General features: G+C 46.2%; 1 protein-coding gene across 14 annotated transcripts in view; it reads right to left on the bottom strand.

Moving 5' to 3' along the window:
• The window catches only part of chl1b (cell adhesion molecule L1-like b), a 1240677-nt gene that overhangs the window by 574044 nt on the left and 646462 nt on the right, over positions 1 to 20171 (bottom strand). For 13 of the 14 annotated variants that reach the window (XM_086001404.1, XM_086001409.1, XM_086001398.1 and 10 more), the window contains one exon: positions 1773 to 1826. The exons of the other annotated variant lie outside the window; for it this stretch is intronic. In XM_086001404.1, coding sequence (XP_085857530.1) covers positions 1773 to 1826 — 54 coding nt within the window. The remainder of the gene's footprint in view (positions 1 to 1772; positions 1827 to 20171) is intronic. 14 annotated transcript variants of the gene reach the window in all.

Here is a 20171-nt window from a genome sequence, read left to right as displayed (position 1 = left end):
ATAACATAAAAATGGGGTATTGTATCCGATCAGTTGTCATTGTCAATGACAACGGGCTGAATTTTAATGGGGAAGGCAGGTTGGGGGCAGGGGTGCTCTGAGGCAGTTGTGTAACCCGGGATTTAATGGCAGGGCCCGATTTGAAAAGGAAGCCTCTGTTTCCCGCCCGCAGCCAGCCAGATTGAGAGGCTGGCTGGCTGCAGGCGGGTAGGCCTGCGGCACTAGGCCACATGGGAGGGAGGGATCACATAGGGACCAGGAGCAGCAAGAAGATCGGGGACTGGGTCGACGATTGGTGGGGGGTGGGGAGAGCAAGTAGAAGATTAGGCCGGGGGTGGGGGGGGTTGGTGGTGGTATGGAAAGAAGATCAGGGGCTGAGGGGCGGCTAGAGGAGGATGGGGGGTGTCCGAAGGAGCAGTACTGGGGGTGGGGGGCGGAGGAGCGGGGGATGGGGGGGAAGAGAGACCTTGGAGGGGGGAAGCAGGCCTCATGGGGGCTCTCCAATCATGGGGGGTGGATTCGGTTGTGACCCTGGAATCAGGAGGTAACTGCTCCTGGATCCAGCAGTCCTCGCCTTGCACTAGCTGGTAGATTTGACGAGGCGTGCAAAACCCAATCAGCTAAAGCTACATACAAAATGGAGGTTAAAGCAGAGGCTTCCAGCCTCATTATAATATTTAAATAGACGACCCGCCTGCTGGCAGCTGATTGGCAAGCCCCCCCCTCCACACCGTTAAAACCGGGCGGGTTCAAGTCAGGATTCCGATTTTTATTTCTTTAACTATCCCAATGCCTGCATGCATCCGTTTTTTTAGGTTCAAATCCCCCCCACCCCCTCCAATGTGTTCTATTAATATTTCTGTTTAAAGCTGACTAAAGGCAGAGTGGTTAGTCAGACTCCCACTGTCCCTTAATGTAGAAGTTCTCAGTTACAACAATTATAGATAAAGTAATGAATAGTTGGGAATACATTATAAAAGGAAACATTGTCCTCGGTTAGTTAGGCTAGCAAGTGGAAAAAGTCAACAGATTGCAAGTATCTTGGTGATTAATTTTTTTTAATCTAATGAAAGCACAATTTTTGTTTGCTTTTCTATTATTTTCTCAGGGTGAGCAGAGTGCATTGGAAACTGTTTATTTGTATATAGAGATTAAAGGATGCAGAATGCAGGAATCAGAGGGTTACATTGGTGGACTGTACTGCAGTATATTATGAATGTTTGTTCCATTGCCGCACAGAAGGAGTCGGTGTGCTGTACATAAGAGCAAGTTTTAACAAAAAAAACTAGGTCCTGTTACTGCACTTTCTGGATATATTGGTAATGTCAATGAGGTCAAGGATAAAAAGAGAAAGAACCATTCATAACTATTAAACCATATTATAAGGCGGAGGAATAAAAACAGAAAACACCGGAAATGCACAGTAAATAGATCAGTGGTGGTATCAAAACATATCCTGGAGTGCCACTGTCACAAACTGTGTTTTTCAGATTCATAATTCAACAGATATTGCTCATATTCTATCTGTGTTTTTCAAATGCCTGATTTTGTGTTAAGCTTGGCAGCTTAAAGTAAAGTTTCAAAGCCAAATGGAAGTGATGTTCCCGATATTATTACTGATTGTGTGTTGTGAATCCTCAGCCACTGGCATAGTGCACACTGTTCCAAATGTGAAGACTTATATTACTAAGCTTCAAGCATAAGCAGCTGTTAGTATGCAGTTATTATAATTAGTGCTTAAGTGGCCTCACTCAATAGTTAATAGAACTCACCAGCAGACAAGTCAATGTCACTGACAGGTGACTCTGTGTCATTGGGAAGTACAACTGGAATAAACAAAACAATGTAAACAAGAAACAAAAACAAGAGGTAACAGAAAAAAACAGAAATTATAATACACAAAAAACTCAGCAGGGAATAATGATTTGTCTTGAGAAACAGAAAAATGAATTATACATACAGCATACATGACTAAAGACATATAAAGCTCATCATGAACTCACTGTAAAGGTAGACTTCATACAATAAATATTAGTTATCAGCATTTGAATACTTTTTGTCTTGTCCAATTTTCAAATTTGGCTCTCCTGACGGCTGAGGTTAGAGTATGCTTCCATTAATGGCAGTTCTTGGCACATTGATCAAACAGCCTTTTGCCATGTATAAGCCTAGGGAATGAGTATCAGCAGCTGTCAAATCATGGGAATATCACAGCTGACCCTAATATTACTGTCATACATCAAATTTATGCTCCTAACAGATCACTGAATAGTGATCAGGAGTGGGAATGGGAAATGATTTTTATCCCCTTTATAACCTTGAGACAGAGGGCACTTGTTGCACTCCCACTGCCATTCCAGCTAAGATCAACGAAAACTGCATAGAACATTCAATGGCATTACCATCGCTGAATCCCCCACTATCAACATCCTGGGGGTTACCATTGATCAGAAACTGAACTGGACCAGCCATATAAATACTGTGGCTACAAGAGCAGGCCAGAGGCTGGGAATTCTGCGACGAGTGTCTCACCTATGACTCCCCAAAGCCTTTCCACCATCTACAAGGCACAAGTCAGGAGTGTGATGGAATACTCTCCACTTGCCTGGATGAGTGCAGCTCCAACAACACTCAAGAAGCTCGACACCATTCAGGATAAAGCAGCCCGCTTGATTGGCACTCCATCCACCACCTTCAACATTCACTCCCTCCACCACCGGCGCACTGTGGCTGCAGTGTGTACCATCTACAAGATGCACTGCAGCAACTCACCAAAGCTCCTTCAACAGCACCTTCCAAACCCGCGACCTCTACAACTTAGAAGGACAAGGGCAGCAGACGCATGGGAACCTCACCACCTACAAGTTCCCCTCCAAGCCACACACCATCCTGACTTGGACCTGTATCACCGTTCCTTCACTGTCGCTGGGCCAAAATCCTAGAACTCCCTTCCTAACAGCATTGTGGGTGTACCTACACCATATGGACTGCAGCGGTTCAAGGAGGTGGCTCACCACCATCTTCTCAAGGGCAATTAGGGATGGGCACTAAATGCAGGCCTAGCCAGCGACGCCCACATCCCATCAACGAATTTAAATAAAAGGACCGAACCCTACACCTTGTGTTCAGTATCACATCACGCAAGACATAAATAGTATCTGTAAGACTGGTTTATAATTGTACTGCCTGAAAATCTGACTTTTTAAACCTGTTGATAACCAACCTTTTACAGGCAGCTGACATACAGAGTTATACCAGCTGGAAAAACACAAAGAGGCACTTAGAGAATTTTCTGATACATACCTATTTACAGCTGGGCTCAAATTAATTAAACATTTTTATTCTTTACACAGAATCAAACTGGGCAGGGCAGCCTTGAGGATGAGTTCATTGAGTGTATTAGGGATGGGTTTCTTGAGCAGTATGTAACTAAGCCGACCAGGGGGCAAGCAACCTTAGATTTGGTCCTGTGTAATGAGACAGGATTAATTAAAAATGTCCTAGTAAAGGATCCCCTTGGAATGAGTGACCATAACATGGTTGAATTACATATTCAATTAGAGGGTGAGAAGATTGGATCTCAAACAAGCATGCTGAGCTTGAATAAAGGAGACTATGAAGGTATGAGAGCGGAATTGATTAGAGTGGACTGGGAAAATAGATTAAAGGATAAGACGGTACATGATCAGTGGTGTACATTTAAGGAGTTATTTTACAACTTCCAAAAAATATATATTCCACTGAGGAAAAAAGGGTGTAAAAGAAAAGATAGCCATCTGTGGCTAAGTAAAGTAATTAAGGATAGTATCCGACTAAAAACAAGGGCATATAAGGTAGCCAAATCTAGTGGGAGGATAGAAGATTGGGAAGTCTTTAAAAGACAGCAAAAAATAACTAAAAGATTGATTAAGAAAGGGAAGATAGATTATGAAAGTAAATTAGCAAAAAATATAAAAACAGATAGCAAAAGTTTCTATAGTTATATAAAAAGAAAAAGGGTGGCTAAAGTAAATGTTGGTCCCTTAGAGGATGAGACCGGGAAATTAATGGTGGGAAACATGGAGATGGCAAAAACGCTGAACAAATATTTTATATCAGTCTTTACAGTAGAAGACACTAAGAATATCCCAACACTGGACAAACAGGGGGCTCTATGGGGGGGAGGAGCTAAATACGATTAAAATCACTAAGGAAGTGGTACTTGGTAAAATAATGGGACACAAGGCGGATAAATCCCCTGGACCTGATGGCTTACATCCTAGGGTCTTGAGGGAAGTGGCGGTAGGGATTGTGGATGCATTGGTAATAATTTTCCAAAACTCCCTGGACTCAGCAAAGGTCCCGGCAAATTGGAAAACTGCTAATGTAACACCCTTATTTAAAAAGGGTAGTAGGCAAAAGGCTGGAAACTATAGACCTGTTAGCCTAACATCTGTGGTTGGTAAAATTTTAGAGTCCATTATTAAGGAGACAGTAACGGGACATTTGGATAAACATAATTTAATAGGGCAAACTCAGCATGGTTTCATGAAGGGGAAGTCATGTTTGACAAATTTGCTTGAGTTCTTTGAGGAAGTAACATACAGGGTGGATAAAGGGGAACCAATGGATGTAGTGTATTTAGACTTCCAAAAGGCATTTGACAAGGTGCCACACAAAAGATTATTGCTCAAGATAAAAAATCACGGGATTGGGGGTAATATTCTGGCGTGGGTGGAGGATTGGCTCTCTAACAGAAAGCAGAGAGTTGGGATAAATGGTTCATTCTCGGGTTGGCAATCTGTAACTAGTGGTGTTCCGCAGGGGTCAGTGCTGGGTCCCCAACTCTTTACAATCTATATTAACGATTTGGAGGAGGGGACCGAGTGTAACATATCAAAGTTTGCAGATGATACAAAGATGGGAGGGAAAGTAGTGAGTGAGGAGGACATAAAAAACCTGCAAAGGGACATAGACAGGCTAAGTAAGTGGGCAGAGATTTGGCAGATGGAATACAATACTGGAAAGTGTGAGGTTATGCACTTTGGCAGGAAAAATCATAGAGCAAGTTATTATCTTAATGGCAAGAAACTGGAAAGTACTGTAGTACAAAGGGATCTGGGGGTCCTGGTGCACGAAACTCAAAAAGTTAGTATGCAGGTGCAGCAAGTGATCAAGAAGGCCAATGGAATGTTGGCTTTTATTGCTAGGGGGATAGAATATAAAAACAGGGAGGTATTGCTGCAGTTGTACAAGGTATTGGTGAGACCGCACCTGGAATACTGCATACAGTTTTGGTGTCCATACTTAAGAAAAGACATACTTGCGCTCGAGTCAGTACAAAGAAGGTTCACTCGGTTAATTCCAGGGATGAGGGGGTGGACATATAATGAGAGGTTGAGTAGATTGGGACTCTACTCATTGGAGTTCAGAAGAATGAGAGGCGATCTTATTGAAACATATAAGATTGTGAAGGGGCTTGATCGGGTGGATGCGGTGAGGGTGTTCCCAATGATGGGTGAAACTAGAACTAGGGGGCAGAATCTTAGAATAAGGGGCTGCTCCTTCAAAACTGAGATGAGGAGAAACTCCTTCACTCAGAGGGTGGTAGGTTTGTGGAATTTGCTGCCCCAGAAAGCTGTGGAAGCTACATCATTAAATCAATTTAAAACAGAAATAGATAGTTTCCTAGAAGTAAAGGGAATTAGGGGTTACGGGGAGCGGGCAGGAAATTGGACATGAGTCTAGGTTCGGACTGGTCGTAGCCCTGTGGGTAGTGGAGCGGGCCCAGGGGCCTTGTAGCCTGGTTCTGCTCCTACTTTTTGTGTTCTAATTCTGTTAGATTTCAGGAGATGGTTTTATTCCTGTTCCTGGCTGGGGTGGAGATTGCCTCTACAGAAGGTAAGTACTGTAGAAAATATAGGGACAGAGTGATCTCCTGGATGAGTTTCGATCGCCTAGATGGGTCGGAGAGGAATTTCCCAGATTTTTTCTCCCAAATTGGCCATTGGGTTTTTTAAACTGGTTTTTCGCCTCTCCCGGGAGATCACATGGGTTCGGGTGGGATGGAGAGTGATAGTAGATTTGAGGTTAGGATCAGATCAGCCATGATCTTATTGAATGGTGGAGCAGGCTCGAGGGGCCGATTGGCCTACTCCTGCTCCTATTTCTTATGTTCTTATGTTCTTAACAGTAAAGAAATGGTGCCTAGCCCTAGCAGGAGACTGTATTTTTCTCTCCACAGGATCCTGAAGCAGGGAAGAAGCAGCAGATGGAGATAGTTCCAAGGCCCTTAATAGGATGGACAACCAGCAGAAATTCGCCCACATTGTGATTCACCCTCACATTAACCAGCCCAGATAGATTCACTTGGATGTAGATGTGGGATGGAAACTGGATGTTGCACAACACACAAGGAAGCCAAAGGAAGAGGTAGTGAATGTGAAGAATGCTCCTGAGTGGAGACAAAAGAAATGACATCCCTTGGCCAAACAGCATTTGGAGAACGATGTCAAGGGCTCTAACATGAAAAGAAGGTTGCTTGCAGAGTATCAAACCCATAGGAAAGCCTTGCAAAGCCTCTCCAAAATGTGCAGCAGATTGCATGGCTGGCGGCAGAGCCCAAAATCAGCCTTTGCGGTAACTCAGAGAATCCCTCTCAACAATGCAGAGTAGCCTGGAGAAAGTAGCAACTGTAGGAATCTCTGCTTACATCACACAGAAGACAGAGGCTTGGATGCAAGTCAGCACCTCCAACATGCAGGCTTTGACTTGTAACATTCAGGCCTTGGGTGACGAAAAAGAGAGATCTCCAGGGCACCATCTCAGAGGGTTTGCAGGATACTTGAATACTGTCTCCCAGGGATTAAGGAGTGTTAGCAATTCCAGAAGGTCTGTGTTCCCACAGGTCAGCAGTAGCCAATATCCTCATCCCATACCAAGTGGGAGAGCAGGAGCCGGCTCTGACAATTATGCCTCCCCTTGGAACAGTAGATGCAGAGAGTTCTCGGCTCAGTTTCCTCAGATGTCTTCACAGCTGGAAGAAAGACAGCAGGCCAAGGCTGTGGAGGTTCCATGTCCTGATATTCCGCGGCCCTGAGTCAAGTGCCACCTCCGTCACAAGAGGCTCACAGTAATATAGAGCATTTGTCCACATCTCAAATCCCAGGGCCTCAGGTTGCACTTAGAAGTGCTAGAGTAGGAATGAGAAAAAATGAGAAAACTCACAAGGGAATGCATAGTAGTGAGTCTAAATAACTTCTCAGCTCTGTCAGCCGTGGCTCATTGGGCAGCACTCTTGCCTCTGAGTCAGAAGGTCGTGGGTACAAGCCAGAGACTTGAACAGAAAATCCAGGCTGATACTCCAGTGCAGTACTGAGGAAGAGCTGCACTGTCGGTGGTACCATCTTTCAGATGAGACGTTAAACCGAGGCCCTGTCTGCACTCGCAGTTGGATGTAAAAGATCTCATGGCACTATTTCGAAGAAGAGCAGGGGAGTTATCCCCGGTGGCCTGACCAATATTTATCCCTCAATCAATATCACTAAAAAACAGATTACCTGGTCATTATCACATTGCTGTTTGGGGGAGCTTGCTGTGCGCAAATTGACTGCCGCGTTTGCTACATTACAACAGTAACGACACTTCAAAAAAAGTACTTCATTGGCTATAAAGCTCTTTGGGACATCCTGAGGTCATGAAAGGCGCTATATAAATGCAAGTCTTTCTTTCTTTCTATAAATTATCCAGAAGCATTATATGATCACTGTTGGAAGAAATATTGGGCTGGATTTTGCTGTGAGCGATGAACCAACAATGGCAGCCATTCGTTGGACTTGCACTTGCCCACAGACTTTCTATGGGGTTTTGCACAGCAAGTTGCTGTCAGCCGACCATCCAAACAGCGTGGTGCCCCCTACAGAGCATCTGGGATCAGTGTGACAGAGCAAGCAGCTGTGTATCTCCTTAACCAATTAGAAAAAAGAATCATTATTGAGCAGTGCAGAGTCTGTACCAGGAAGTGCACATCAGAATAGTGAATTCAATGTCAAATCAGGTACAGAAAGCAAAATAAAGGAGCTAAAGAAATATTGGATTAAGAGAGCAAGGTAAAAGAGACAATAAAGTTTTTTAAAAATTATTTACTTTCTTTTAAATTTCTAACAATAATTAAATGCTGAAGGAAGAGACTACACACTCATAAAAGTTAATTTTCAGTGCAGAGAGGTTTGTATGGCAGTAATTAGGACTTATCACGGGTACTTAGACTGGAATGGACGAGCCTTAACTTTGTGTAGTGCATTTAGTCCGTAGCTTTGATGTCAGTACAGGAACTTTACGCCATTCAATACATTTGAATGGAGAGCCAGACAGCAAGATGCTATTTTCGCACAACTTACGGAGGCAGCAACTTTCATATTTTCGTGTTTAACTACGCATCTCCGCTCGCCGGAATTTGCCGTCCGAGTTGTGCATAAATAATGGTGTGCGCTATTGTCTTCACCATTATTTTCACAGCAAAATCTCAGCCATTATTATGTCCCTGGTTTTCTGTTGAAAACATGATGTGGCATGAGAAGTGAAAAAGATGTTTGTGAACTTGGGACCTCATGGTGAGCAGCATTAGCATTACAGTGCAATATACCTGTACTGTAAAGAGAAAAGCACAGAGGATGGTGCCTCTCCCCTGGCATTCCCAGTCTCTGCAAATGAGTGATATAGTGAGTCTCATGTGGTGATTGTCTTGTTTTGCACACTTTGTACAAAAATAATAAATTGCAGGACAATGGAGTATTATAGTTTAAACTCTTTTATGAAGCACTAGCAGGGGAGCCCGGCGTTGCCAGGGCAATTTTGGGCCGTGCGGTCTCTGTGCCCCTGTGTGTCCCCCCTCTCTGTCCCTCTCCCCCTCTCCCTGTGCTGTCCTCTCCGTGCCTCCCTCCCTCCCCCTCCCCCCCTCACCTCCCCCTACCCCCCTCCCCTCACCCCCTCCCCTCACCCTGCCTAGCGCCTGAGGCCCGGTGCCGTTCTGATAGCGGCCGTGCGGGGCCTAGCGCTTGAGGTGCGGCCGGGCTGTCGGGCAGAGACGGACCGGAGCTGAGCTCCCTCGTGGATCGCGCGGCTGACGGGCGGCCGCTGCCGCTCCCCCGACCGCTGTGTGTGTCGGGTCGAGGGGTTGCGAGGCACGGCCCGAGTGAGCCCAACTTACCTGCCGGTGCGGCGGGGCAGGAGCGGGATCGGGAGCCGCAATGTGGGGGTTGCTGTGGGGATGGAGCTCCCCCGCGGGTGGCGCGGTTGACGGTTGGCCGCTGCCGATGACCCGCCCGCTGCGTGGAAACTCACCTGCCGCTGCCGAAGTGCAAATGTGGGGGTTTGTTTGGCTGGTGGTGTCCCTGTGGGGATGAAAAAAATGGCGGCGAAGTTTAGGGAGACTGGAGCATTAGGAGACTGGAGTGCCTGTGAAGCACCGATTGGTCAAGCATCAGGTGAGTGAACTGCAGGATTGGTCAAGCAGCACATCACTCAACGCTAATGAGAGGTAGGATTGGTCAAGCGCTAATGAGTGGATTTTTGGGTAATTTTGAAAGTTTTTTGTACACTGTCCAAACAATTTTTGTGTGACTAAAAAGTAAATACACCTACAAGAGTCCCCTAATGATGAGCTTTCTTTTGATATAACATATGTATCGGTACGCTCTATAACTTTTGATTGTATAGCCGGACAGAGAGACAGAGAGAGACATATCCTTTTATATATATGGAAGATTAGGTCTGATCTTACTCACATCAGCACACTGGGGACAAGATGGAGTTAGGGCACCTTGCAGATGCCTGCAGGCCAATGACAACTCAGCATGTGATCACGTGAACATAATAGGTATTCCTTACAGATGCCTGCGGGCCAATGATAATTCGATATGCAAATGTTACATCCCCTTTCTTTTAAAAGAAAAATGTTATGCATTACTTTTAAACCTTTCTTCTGCCTAATGTTCTCAGTAGCATAAACATATAAGTAGACTCAACATTTAACTAGCGCTGAAAACATCTCAATGTTTCAATAACAATGTACAGTTTTTTCTTTTAGGGCAGCGATCCGCCTATACCCTTTGACAGTTCACAAGTCCAGGATAACTCTAGGCTTGACTTCTCGTCCCGACCTTCTGTGGTATGGAACTGAGCATGCTCCTGAATTGGTCAAAAATTCCGGTTCAGGTTTAGGTTCAGGTAGGTATGATGTGTTTTGTGTATTGCTCTGTTCATCACACTCTGTTGAACTGATCCTCTCGTCGGAATGACGGTGTTGTTCCTTGGTGTTCAGGAGGTGCCTGCAATTGCGGCGGTACACCTGTCCTTCTGGGGTGCGGACGTGGTACGATCGCTCAGTGTCAGCTGGCTGGATGACGACTGCTGGCTTCCAATAGTCATGCTCCTGGATTCTGACAGATTCTCCATGTGCAGCGGCAGCAGTAGTCTAGCTGACCTGTCATAGCAACACCAAAAGAGATACTGTCTCTGTACACGTTTTGCATGCACTTGCTTGCAGCTGACGACCTCTGGCTGCAGCTGCTGGTTGGTGCTTGGAAGGATTGAGCGAAGTCTGCGGCTCATCAACAGCTGTGCTGGTGACTTGAAGTTGTCAACCGGAGTGTTGCGGTACTCAAGGAGACTGATGTAGGGGTCTCTTTTGTCCGCTTTGGCTTTGTCCATGAGTGTTTTTGCAATCTGGACAGTTTTTTCAGCAAGGCCATTACTTTGAGGGTAATGTGGGCTTGATGTGACATGTGTGAAATCCCATGCCTTGGCAAACGACTCGTACTCTTTTGAATTATATTGGGGGCCATTGTCTGAGACTAAAGTCTCTACAATGCCATGCCTGGCAAAGGCTGCCTTTAGCTTGTGGATCACAGCTGCAGATGTGGTGCTGTGAATCTTGTCCAGTTCAAAAAATCTGCTGTAGTAATCAACAGTCACTATGTAGTCCTCGTTGTTCCATGTGAACAGATCCGTTGCTGCGACCTGCCAGGGCCTGTCTGGGATACGGTGAGGTATCATGGGCTCTTTGACATTTGATGGGAGGCATTCTAGACAAATGGAACATTTTCTGACAATGTCCTCAATGTGTTTGCACATTCCGGGCCAAAACATAATGTCACGTGCTCTTTGTTTGCATTTTTCCATGCCCATATGTCCAGCATGAATTTTTGTCAACATCTCTTCTCTGAAACTGGTAGGAATTATGATTTTCTCCCCTTTGAAGATGATTCTGTTGATTTGTGACAGTTCATCTCTGTGGTTCCAGAATTCAGATATGCTCTAAGGGCATTTCCTCCTTTCCTCAGGCCATCCTTCATGTATGACTTTGCTCAGCAGTGTGAGCTGTGCATCTTTCTCTGTTCCTGCTCGGATCTCCTTCAGTTTTGAGTCACTCACAGGTAAGCTGTTGTACACCATGTGCACCTGCACATCCATGCCTTCACTGAGGCTGCTGTCCTGGTAGCTAAGAGACTTTCTGGAGAGCATGTCTGTGACAGGAAAGTCTTTGCCTGAACGGTGAATGATTGTGAAGTCGTACTTCTGTAGCTGAAGGATCATTCTCTGTAGCCTTGGTGGGACTGCGGCTAGTGGTTTCCTCATGATTGACTCGAGGGGCTTGTGGTCGGATTCCACAATGACTTGTCGGCCATAGACGTACTGGTGGAAACGCTTACATCCAAACAGAATTGCATATAGCTCTTTCTCGATTTGAGCATAGTTGATTTCACTGTCTGAGAGAGATCTGGAAGCGTAGCCAATGGGCTTTCCTTCTTGCAGTAATACTGCATCTAGTCCATACTTTGACGCGTCCACTTGTAGTCTGAGCTCTTTGTTGGGGTCAAAGTAGGCAAGAACTGGTCCTGGTTCTCTGGTGATTAGGTCTTTCATTTTCTGAAATGCTGTGTCAAGTTGGTTGTCCCACAGGAACTCATTGGATTGTTTGAGCAACTGACGCATGGGTGCGTTGATTTCGGAGAGGCTCGGGTCAAACTTGGCTAATTAGTTAACCATGCCTAGTACTGTCTCTAGCTCTGCGCGGTTCTTCGGCGACTCCATCTTCTTGATGGCGGAGATTTTTTCTGGATCCGGCTTAATGCCATCAGTTGAGAGGCGATGCCCGAAATAACTGATCTCGGTGGATCTGATTATGCTTTTCTTCTCCCGTGATCTTTGTAGCATCGCACGGAGGTTCCTGTCATGTTCCTCTCTATTCCTGCCATAGATGAGGATGTCATCTACGATTGTGACTACTCCGTCGAGGCCTTTATAGGTTTCGTCGATCTTCCACTGGAATTCATCCTGAACTGAGTTAAGACCAAATGGTAAATGCAGAAATCGGTAGCGTCCAAATGGTGTGTTGAACGTTGTTAGCTTAGATGACTCTTCCGTGAGCTTGATAGTCCAGTATCCTGATCGTGCGTCCATAACACTGAAGTAGCGTGCTGCCACTAGCTTGGGTGTGATGTCATCTAGCGGTGGTAGAGGGTAGTGAGGGCGTTTGATAGCCTTGTTCAAACCTCTGGGGTCAGGACAGACTCTGAGCTTGCCTGTACGTGGTTTCTCAACCACTACTAACGCATTGACCAACTCTGTCGGTTCTGTTTCCCGGACGATGATTTCTGTATTCTCCATGCTCTGCAGCTCCTCCTTCAGGTGACTACGTAGAGCAAGGGGTATCCTTCTCGGTGGGCAAACCACAGGGGTTGCTGCTGGGTCAAGGTGTCTAGTGCATTCACCTGGGAATAGTCCGATTCCTTTGAAAACGTCAGCAAACTCCTCCATGACTGTCTGCTTCTCAACTGGTGCTGTCAATGATAGCACTAGCTTGACGAGGTCCATGTCTAAACATGCCTTTAGACCTAGCACTGGAGGTGCTTGAGTGTCAACAATGTAAAAATCCAACATCATGTCGCTTTCTTTGTACTTGCATTTCATCACGCATGTGCCTTTTACAATGAGCTGCTCACCCCCATAGCCGGTCAGTCTGCATGAGGTGGGCTGTAGCTCACACTCATCCTTCAAGCTGTGATACTCACTCAGAGGAATTACATTAACCTGAGCTCCAGTGTCTAGTTTAAACCTAAGCTCTGTGCCATGTTTTCCTATCTCAATATCGGCAAAAGCTTGCTCAGTCTCTGAAATCTGTTTTTCTGTGACACAGAATCAATAAACAGTTCCTCTGCATTTGGCTCTCTATCTGGCATTTGGCTGTCACTCACTGTGTGTACTGGTTTTCCGAAAACAGTCCTGCAAACTTTAGCAAAGTGGTTCCGTTTACCACATGTAGCACATTGCCTTCCTTTGGCGGGGAATTGCACCTTTTCCCCATGTATCTTGTTTCCACAGTATCCGCAGTTTTTGAAGCATTTTATGTCTGTGTCGCCCATTTTTAGAACTCTCTCTGTTCTTTCTGTTCTGAAACACGTTCTCTGGGCGGTGTTCTTTGGTGTGTATCTATTAACTGCGTGCACTGTCTGTTCACTTGAGATGCTCGTGGCACCGGTTGTGATTTTCAACTGTGCTTGGGCTATCTCGTGCGATCTAGCTATGTCCATAGCTTTGTCCAGCATTAGCCCGGACCCAACATTGAAAAGTTTCTCTCTCACTTTAGCTGAATGTATTCCAAACACGATGCGGTCTCTGACCATCTCATCTTTATCTGCATATTCACAGACTTTTACCAGCAGTTTTAACTCAGTCACGAACTGTTCAAACGACTCACTAGCTCCTTGTACTTTCTTCTGAAACTTGTACCTAGCGAATATCGTATTTGTCTTGGGCATCACATATGCTTCAAAATGATCAAAATAACTTTTCAGTACCTTTGCTTCATCCGCGGTGAGAGACCGTGTGTTAAAAATGTCTCTCCCTTTTTCTCCGATCCACAGGAGTAGGTAGCTACATCTTTCTTCCTCCCCTTTGCTTTTCAACGGACCCGAGAACATTAACTCCACGTGTTGCTTGAACTTGCGCCATCCTCTATGTAATTTCAAAGATTCCCAATTCATTCGAGGTAAGGGAGCTCCAACGATGTCCATTTCAAATCCCTGTTCTGACACCATGTCTTGTTTTGCACACTTTGTACAAAAATAATAAATTGCAGGACAACGGAGTATTATAGTTTAAACTTTTATGAAGCATTAGATCTGATCTTACTCACATCAGCACACTGGGGACAAGATGGAGTTAGGACCCCTTGCAGATGCCTGCAGGCCAATGACAACTCAGCATGTGATCACGTGAATATAATAGGTATTCCTTACAGATGCCTGCGGGCCAATGATAATTCGATATGCAAATGTTACAGTGATCATTATCTAAGAGGTGCAAAGAATGGTGCAGATTATCCAAAGTGTGCAGAGAAAGCTAAAACAACCACTGGTGACAATAAAGAGTTTCAAATCAACATGGCAGAGTGTTTAAGCTTCTTGGGGAAATCACTAACACAGAATGAGTTTCTGACAAAAAGATAGCATTGTTGGAGTGGAAGCACAGAGATCTCGATAAACAAGTCACCAACGCCATTTGAAGCCGATAGGGCTGTCTGTTTCCAAATTTTCCTCCCCAAAGTTTTAAAGCAAGCACCAAACCTCAAAATATACTTGGTGCATTCGATCCCCCAAGATCTCAATGTTTTCCCCTGCATTTAGAGAGGGTGGTAATTCCATCTCTGGCTGAAGTGCTGGAGCTACAGATAGAACTCTGCTTCCAGCAACAAAGGAAAGGATTTGGAGGCAGGATATGCCAGAGTTACTTGGGGGCATTGACACAGCTGGAGTAAGAACACAATCTGAAGGAATTTACTAGAGTTCCAGCCGGGATTTAAATTCTGCTGATTTAATTAAAGCTCATTGAGTCTGTGAGCATAGCTGACCTAATTGTTTATTGTTAGAACGAGAATGTTTTCTGTACTGATTAGTCTGGTTCTGTATAATGTTATTGATCAAGGTTCCTCCATTCAGTTGCTGTTGCCAGGGGAAACATTTGTAAGCTTACCAACTAAATGGGAAAGGCCACATTTTTTCCTGGACTAACACGTTTCATATTTATGAGATACTAGATGTACCCTTCTGCTCATGATGTAGGAGGAAGAGATTAACACTCCCAGTCACAAGCCCTCAAGAGAGAGACTGGCTTGAGGGTGAAATTTAATGTGTTGTCAGGCTAAAAAGGTAACTGAAGAGCACAGGAAGCTGATAAGAGAAGATAATTAATTTACAGATGTGGAATTTCATTACAATCACGCAAGGGAAATATTAGGAGACATATTTTTACTCCCAGCAATTAAGTTTGATTCTCATAGCAATGATTTAATTGGTAGGGGCAGGATATGCCAAGCTTTGCAGTGTTGTTACCAAGTTCAGTTCAGCAGCACACTAATTGTGCTGATGGGGGTGGCAACAATAAAGGGCATGGGGAGAGTACAGGACAAAGCATTCCAAAATTTAAGGCTATATATTCTAATGGGTGAATCTTATAGAGCAACTTATATTCATTAGCAAAAAGAAAATTAAGGGAGGGGTAGCATGTTCCAAGTCTTTAAATACTGAGAGGGGTAAATTATACCGATGCAAATAGGCTATTTAATTTGGACTGTGAATTTAGAAGTAGAAGACATAGATAGAAAATTAAAAAGCTTCGAGCAAACAAGAGATGAGAAGAAACTTTTTCCCCACACACTGCTGAGTATGTAAAACAGACTGTGCAAAAGCAGTTACGGTGGTATTAATCAATTCTGTCAAAAAAAATTCTGTTATAGGATCGAAGTTATATTGATAGCAGAAATTATCAAATAATCCATGGTGGATCCTGTGCCATTTCATCCTCGGAAATGTCATCTGTAGAAAAGAACTAACCAAGGTTGAACAATGGAGATGTAGCCGTGGGTACTTATTCTGGAATTCTGCTTCAAATCTTTAAGGCTTAGACATCTTTACATGTAGTCCTTTTTTCAGGAGAGTAAATGAGTGGGATAAGATATATAGACAGATAGTACCAATGCCTAGATAGTTACACAAATAGTATTGTGAATCTATGAAAAGGTGGACTCGTTGAGCCAAATAGTTTTCATAGTTCTTGATCAGCTAAATTTTAATTTAATTAAAGGCAGGCATAGATCCTATGGGATGTAAAAGATACTGTCATAAAAAATAACAACTGTTACAATCTTTAGTCACTGGCAATGGGGTGCCTCTAGTGCAGGTAACCATAGAGCAGGTTACAGCATCTATCTATATATATATAAAATAAAGCAGTTGGTTTGTCTGTCTGTCTGTCTGTTTGTGTGCATGTCCTATGTCCGCTATACACTCAAAAGTTATAGAGCGTACCTACACATATGTTATATCAAAAGAAAGCTGATGATTAGGGGAATGTCATAGGCGTATTTACTTTTTGGTCAGACAAAAATTGTTCAGACAGTATACAAAAAACGTTCAAAAATCCGCTCATTAGCGGTTGACCAATCCTACCGCTCATTAGCGTTGAGTGGCGTGATGGTTGACCAATTGGGGGGCGTTTCATGGCGGGGCCTAATCCTTCAAACTGCCGAGCAGGAGCTGAGCTGAGGAGAGTGGTGGCCATTAAAGACCAGCTGGGCCTGAAGCGCTGGCGGCCGCCCTTCTTCGCCCGCAAAATCTCCCTCCGGCTCTCACCTTTTAGCGGGGGAGAGGCTGCTTTAAATTAGATCATTCACTCAGTCGCGTCTCCCTTCATCTCTTTTGTTTTTCTTCTCTCTGGCTGGCTGCGCGGGAAAACAGAGAACCACGCGGCCCGAAAGAGAGCGAGCAGGGGAGCAGTGGCGAGGGCTCCGGCTCAGCGGATCAGGCGCTCATCAGGGGTCGGCCCGCAACACATCGACCGGAGGAGCTGCGGCTCTCTCTCTCCTTCCCCACCCCTCGCTCTCTCTCGATCCTTCCACCCCGCCTCTCTCTCTCTCTCTCTCCCGCCGACCTCACAAAATGGCGGCCGCCCTTCTTCACCCGCCGGGCTCTCAGACACGGGAGTCTGGAGCGAAAGGCCTTTGACTGCCGCCCGGCCAACCGGGTCCAAAGGCCCATCTGGTTAAACATGAGGAACCCCAGGCTCGCTTCTGAGCAATCGGCACCCGGTCTCCCGGTGTCGGACTGACTCCGTTCTGGTACCGAGGTGAGTCAGAGGGAGAGAGAGGGAGAGAGAGAGAGAGAGAGAGAGAGCGGGGAGGGAGGGGAGAGAGAGGGGCAGGGAGAGAGAGAGGGGCAGGGAGGGGGGGGGTGAGAGGGGGGGAGAGAGAGCGGCAGTGAGAGAGAGGGGGAGGGAGAGAGACAGGGTGAGGGAGGGAAAGTGTGAAGGGGTGGGGGAGGGAGGGAGAGCTCGCCTTCTTCCTTCCTTCGGCCGCCGCAATTCAAACTTCCCGCCGACCTCACAAAATGGCGGCCGCCCTTCTTCACCCGCCGGGCTCTGAGTCCAGCCCCTTCCCCGGAGTGTCTTCCTCTCTTCTCTATCTCCTTCCCTCACTCTATCCTTCCCTCTCTCTCTCTCTCTCTCTCCTTCCCTCTCTCTCTCTCCTTCCCTCTCTCTCTCTCTCACTCTCCTTCCCTCTCTCTCTCTCTCTCTCCTTCCCTCTATCTCTCTCTCTCTCCTTCCCTCTCTCTCTCTCCTTCCCTCTCTCTCTCTCTCTCTCCCCTTCCCTCTCTCTCTGTCTCTCTCTCTCCTTCCCTCTCTCGCTCTCCTTCCCTCTCTCTCCTTCCCTCTCTCTCTCTCTCCTTCCCTCTCTCTCTCTCTCCTTCCCTCTCTCTCCTTCCCTCTCTCTCTCCTTCCCTCTATCTCTCTCTCCTTCCCTCTCTCTCTCCTTCCCTCTCTCTCTCCTTCCCTCTCTCTCTCTCCCCTTCCCTCTCTCTGTCTCTCTCCTTCCCTCTCTCTCTCTCCTTCCCTCTCTCTCTCTCCTTCCCTCTCTATCTCTCTCTCCTTCCCTCGCTCTCTCCTTCCCTCTCTCTCTCTCTCCTTCCCTCTCTCTTTGTCTCTCCTTCCCTCTCTCTCTCCTTCCCTCTCTCTCTCCTTCCCTCTCTCTCTCTCTCCTTCCCCCTCTCTCTCTCTCTCTCCTTCCCTCTCTCTCTCTCCTTCCCTCTCTCTCTCTCCTTCCCCCTCTCTCTCTCTCCTTCCCTCTCTATCTCTCTCTCCTTCCCTCTCTATCCCTCTCTCCTTCCCTCTCTCTCTCTCTCCTTCCCTCTCTCTCTCGCTCTCCTTCCCTCTCTCTGTCTCTCTCCTTCCCTCTCTCTCTTTCTCTCTCTCCTTCCCTCTCTCTCTCTTTCTCTCTCTCCTTCCCTCTCTCTCTCTTTCTCTCTCTCCTTCCCTCTCTCTCTTTCTCTCTCTCTCCTTCCCTCTCTCTCTTTCTCTTTCCCTCTCTCTCTCTCCTTCCCTCTCTCTCTCTGTCCCTCTCTCTCTCTCTCTCTGTCTCTCTCTCTCTCCTTCCCTCTCTCTCTCTCCTTCCCTCTCTCTCTCCTTCCCTCTCTCTCTCTCTCTCTCTCTCCTTCCCCCTCTCTCTCTCTCTCCTTCCCTCTCTCTCTCTCCTTCTCTCTCTCTCTCTCTGTCTCTCTCTGCTTCTCGCTCTGTCTCTCTCTCCTTCCCCCTCTCTCTCTCTCCCTCCTTCCCTCTCTCTCTCCCTCCTTCCCGCTCTCTCTCTCTCTCCCTCCTTCCCTCTCTCTCTGTCTCCTTTCCTCTCTCTCCTTCCCTCTCTCTCTCCTTCCCTCTCTCTCTCCTTCCCTCTCTCTCTCTCTCTCTCGCCTTCCCTCTCTCTCCTTCCCTCTCTCTCTCTCCTTCCCTCTCTCTCTCTCCTTCCCTCTCTCTCTCCTTCCCTCTCTCTCTCCTCTTCCCTCTCTCGCTCTCTCTTTCCCTCTCTCTCTCCTTCCCACACAGACAGATAGACAGACAAACTCATTTGTATGCCCTCAAAAAACCCTCGGCACCGCCAGGCACTCCAGCTAGTATAATATAATTCAGTTATGATTTCCTTCATACAGCAAAGCTTCTGCAAGCACTGCTCCTCTGACAAGTACAGATATGTGTGATTCTGTCTGTATATACCAGTGTGGGGTTATTGGCAGGTGGGTTTCAAGTGACTCCAGTGATGCCTGACCAGCTTAGCATTTCTCCGTTGTTTCTCCTCCTCTTCTTCCAAAAAACAAAGGTACAGGGGAATTCCCAATGCGAACCCACTGTGCCTTGTCCGGAGAAATGGTGGGGGGGGGTAAATGGTAGTCCACAGCACAAAGAAAGATGGGAAAGTAGTGACAATAACCATAATGATTACAAAGCACAAAAATAAAGTCACATTATAGCTACTGAGCTCTTTAAACTTGCCTTTTCTACACCAACTAGCAACCTAGCTTCGTGCAGGCGAGAACATGGTCTTCTGCAAACGAGGTGGAAATGGCAGAAAATGTGACATGTCATCACGTCATTACCACCTCATCTGTATGTACCCACCCAAAACTCCAACTGTAAAAATCTAGTGAGGCAGAGCCACCAAGGGACTCTTATATCGATGTACATAATTATCTGTAACAGAATGAATCTGTACCTGTATTCGTTTTACTACATGTAAATAGCGCGGTCCCTAGAGGGTTAAGACCAAATGCGATGACGTCACCACGTGGGTCACGTGACATTCCCAATGGCGGGAAACGTGATGACATCATGACATCAGAGGGGGTAGCTCTCTCTCTCAGTCCTCGTGGAGCCAGCATTGAGCATAGACCTGTTTGCTAGCTCTCCTGCGTTTGATTGTTACTTCTGCAAAACAGTATTAAACTTCATTTGGTTAACAGACTGACTCGATCTCAGTCTTTTGATTAGGAATCTGACAATTCCTACAGTGGTGACCCCAAACTTTCGCGAACGATCTTCGCGGAGGAAGCGACGAGCAACGACATGATGGAAGCGAACGCGGTGGCTTTGAAGCTCCCTCAGCTCTGGGAACAACAGGCAGCCTCCTGGTTCGTGCAAGCGGAAGCTCAGTTTGAACTGCGAAACATCGTGGCGGATCAGACCTGTTACCTTTACATGGTCTCCGCACTCGACGGCTCCACGGCTTCAAGGATCATCAACCTGCTTGAAAACCCCCCGGTCGACGGTGTTGTATCCGTGTGTTAATGGAGACACGGAATGCAGGAGCTGGT

Source organism: Somniosus microcephalus, chromosome 11 (genome assembly GCF_052327205.1).
Source record: "Somniosus microcephalus isolate GS21.2 chromosome 11, FLI_Smic_1.0, whole genome shotgun sequence".
Taxonomy (NCBI): domain Eukaryota; kingdom Metazoa; phylum Chordata; class Chondrichthyes; order Squaliformes; family Somniosidae; genus Somniosus; species Somniosus microcephalus.
The sequence above is the reverse complement of the archived record's forward strand: the minus strand, read 5'-3'. Positions and strand labels throughout refer to the sequence as shown.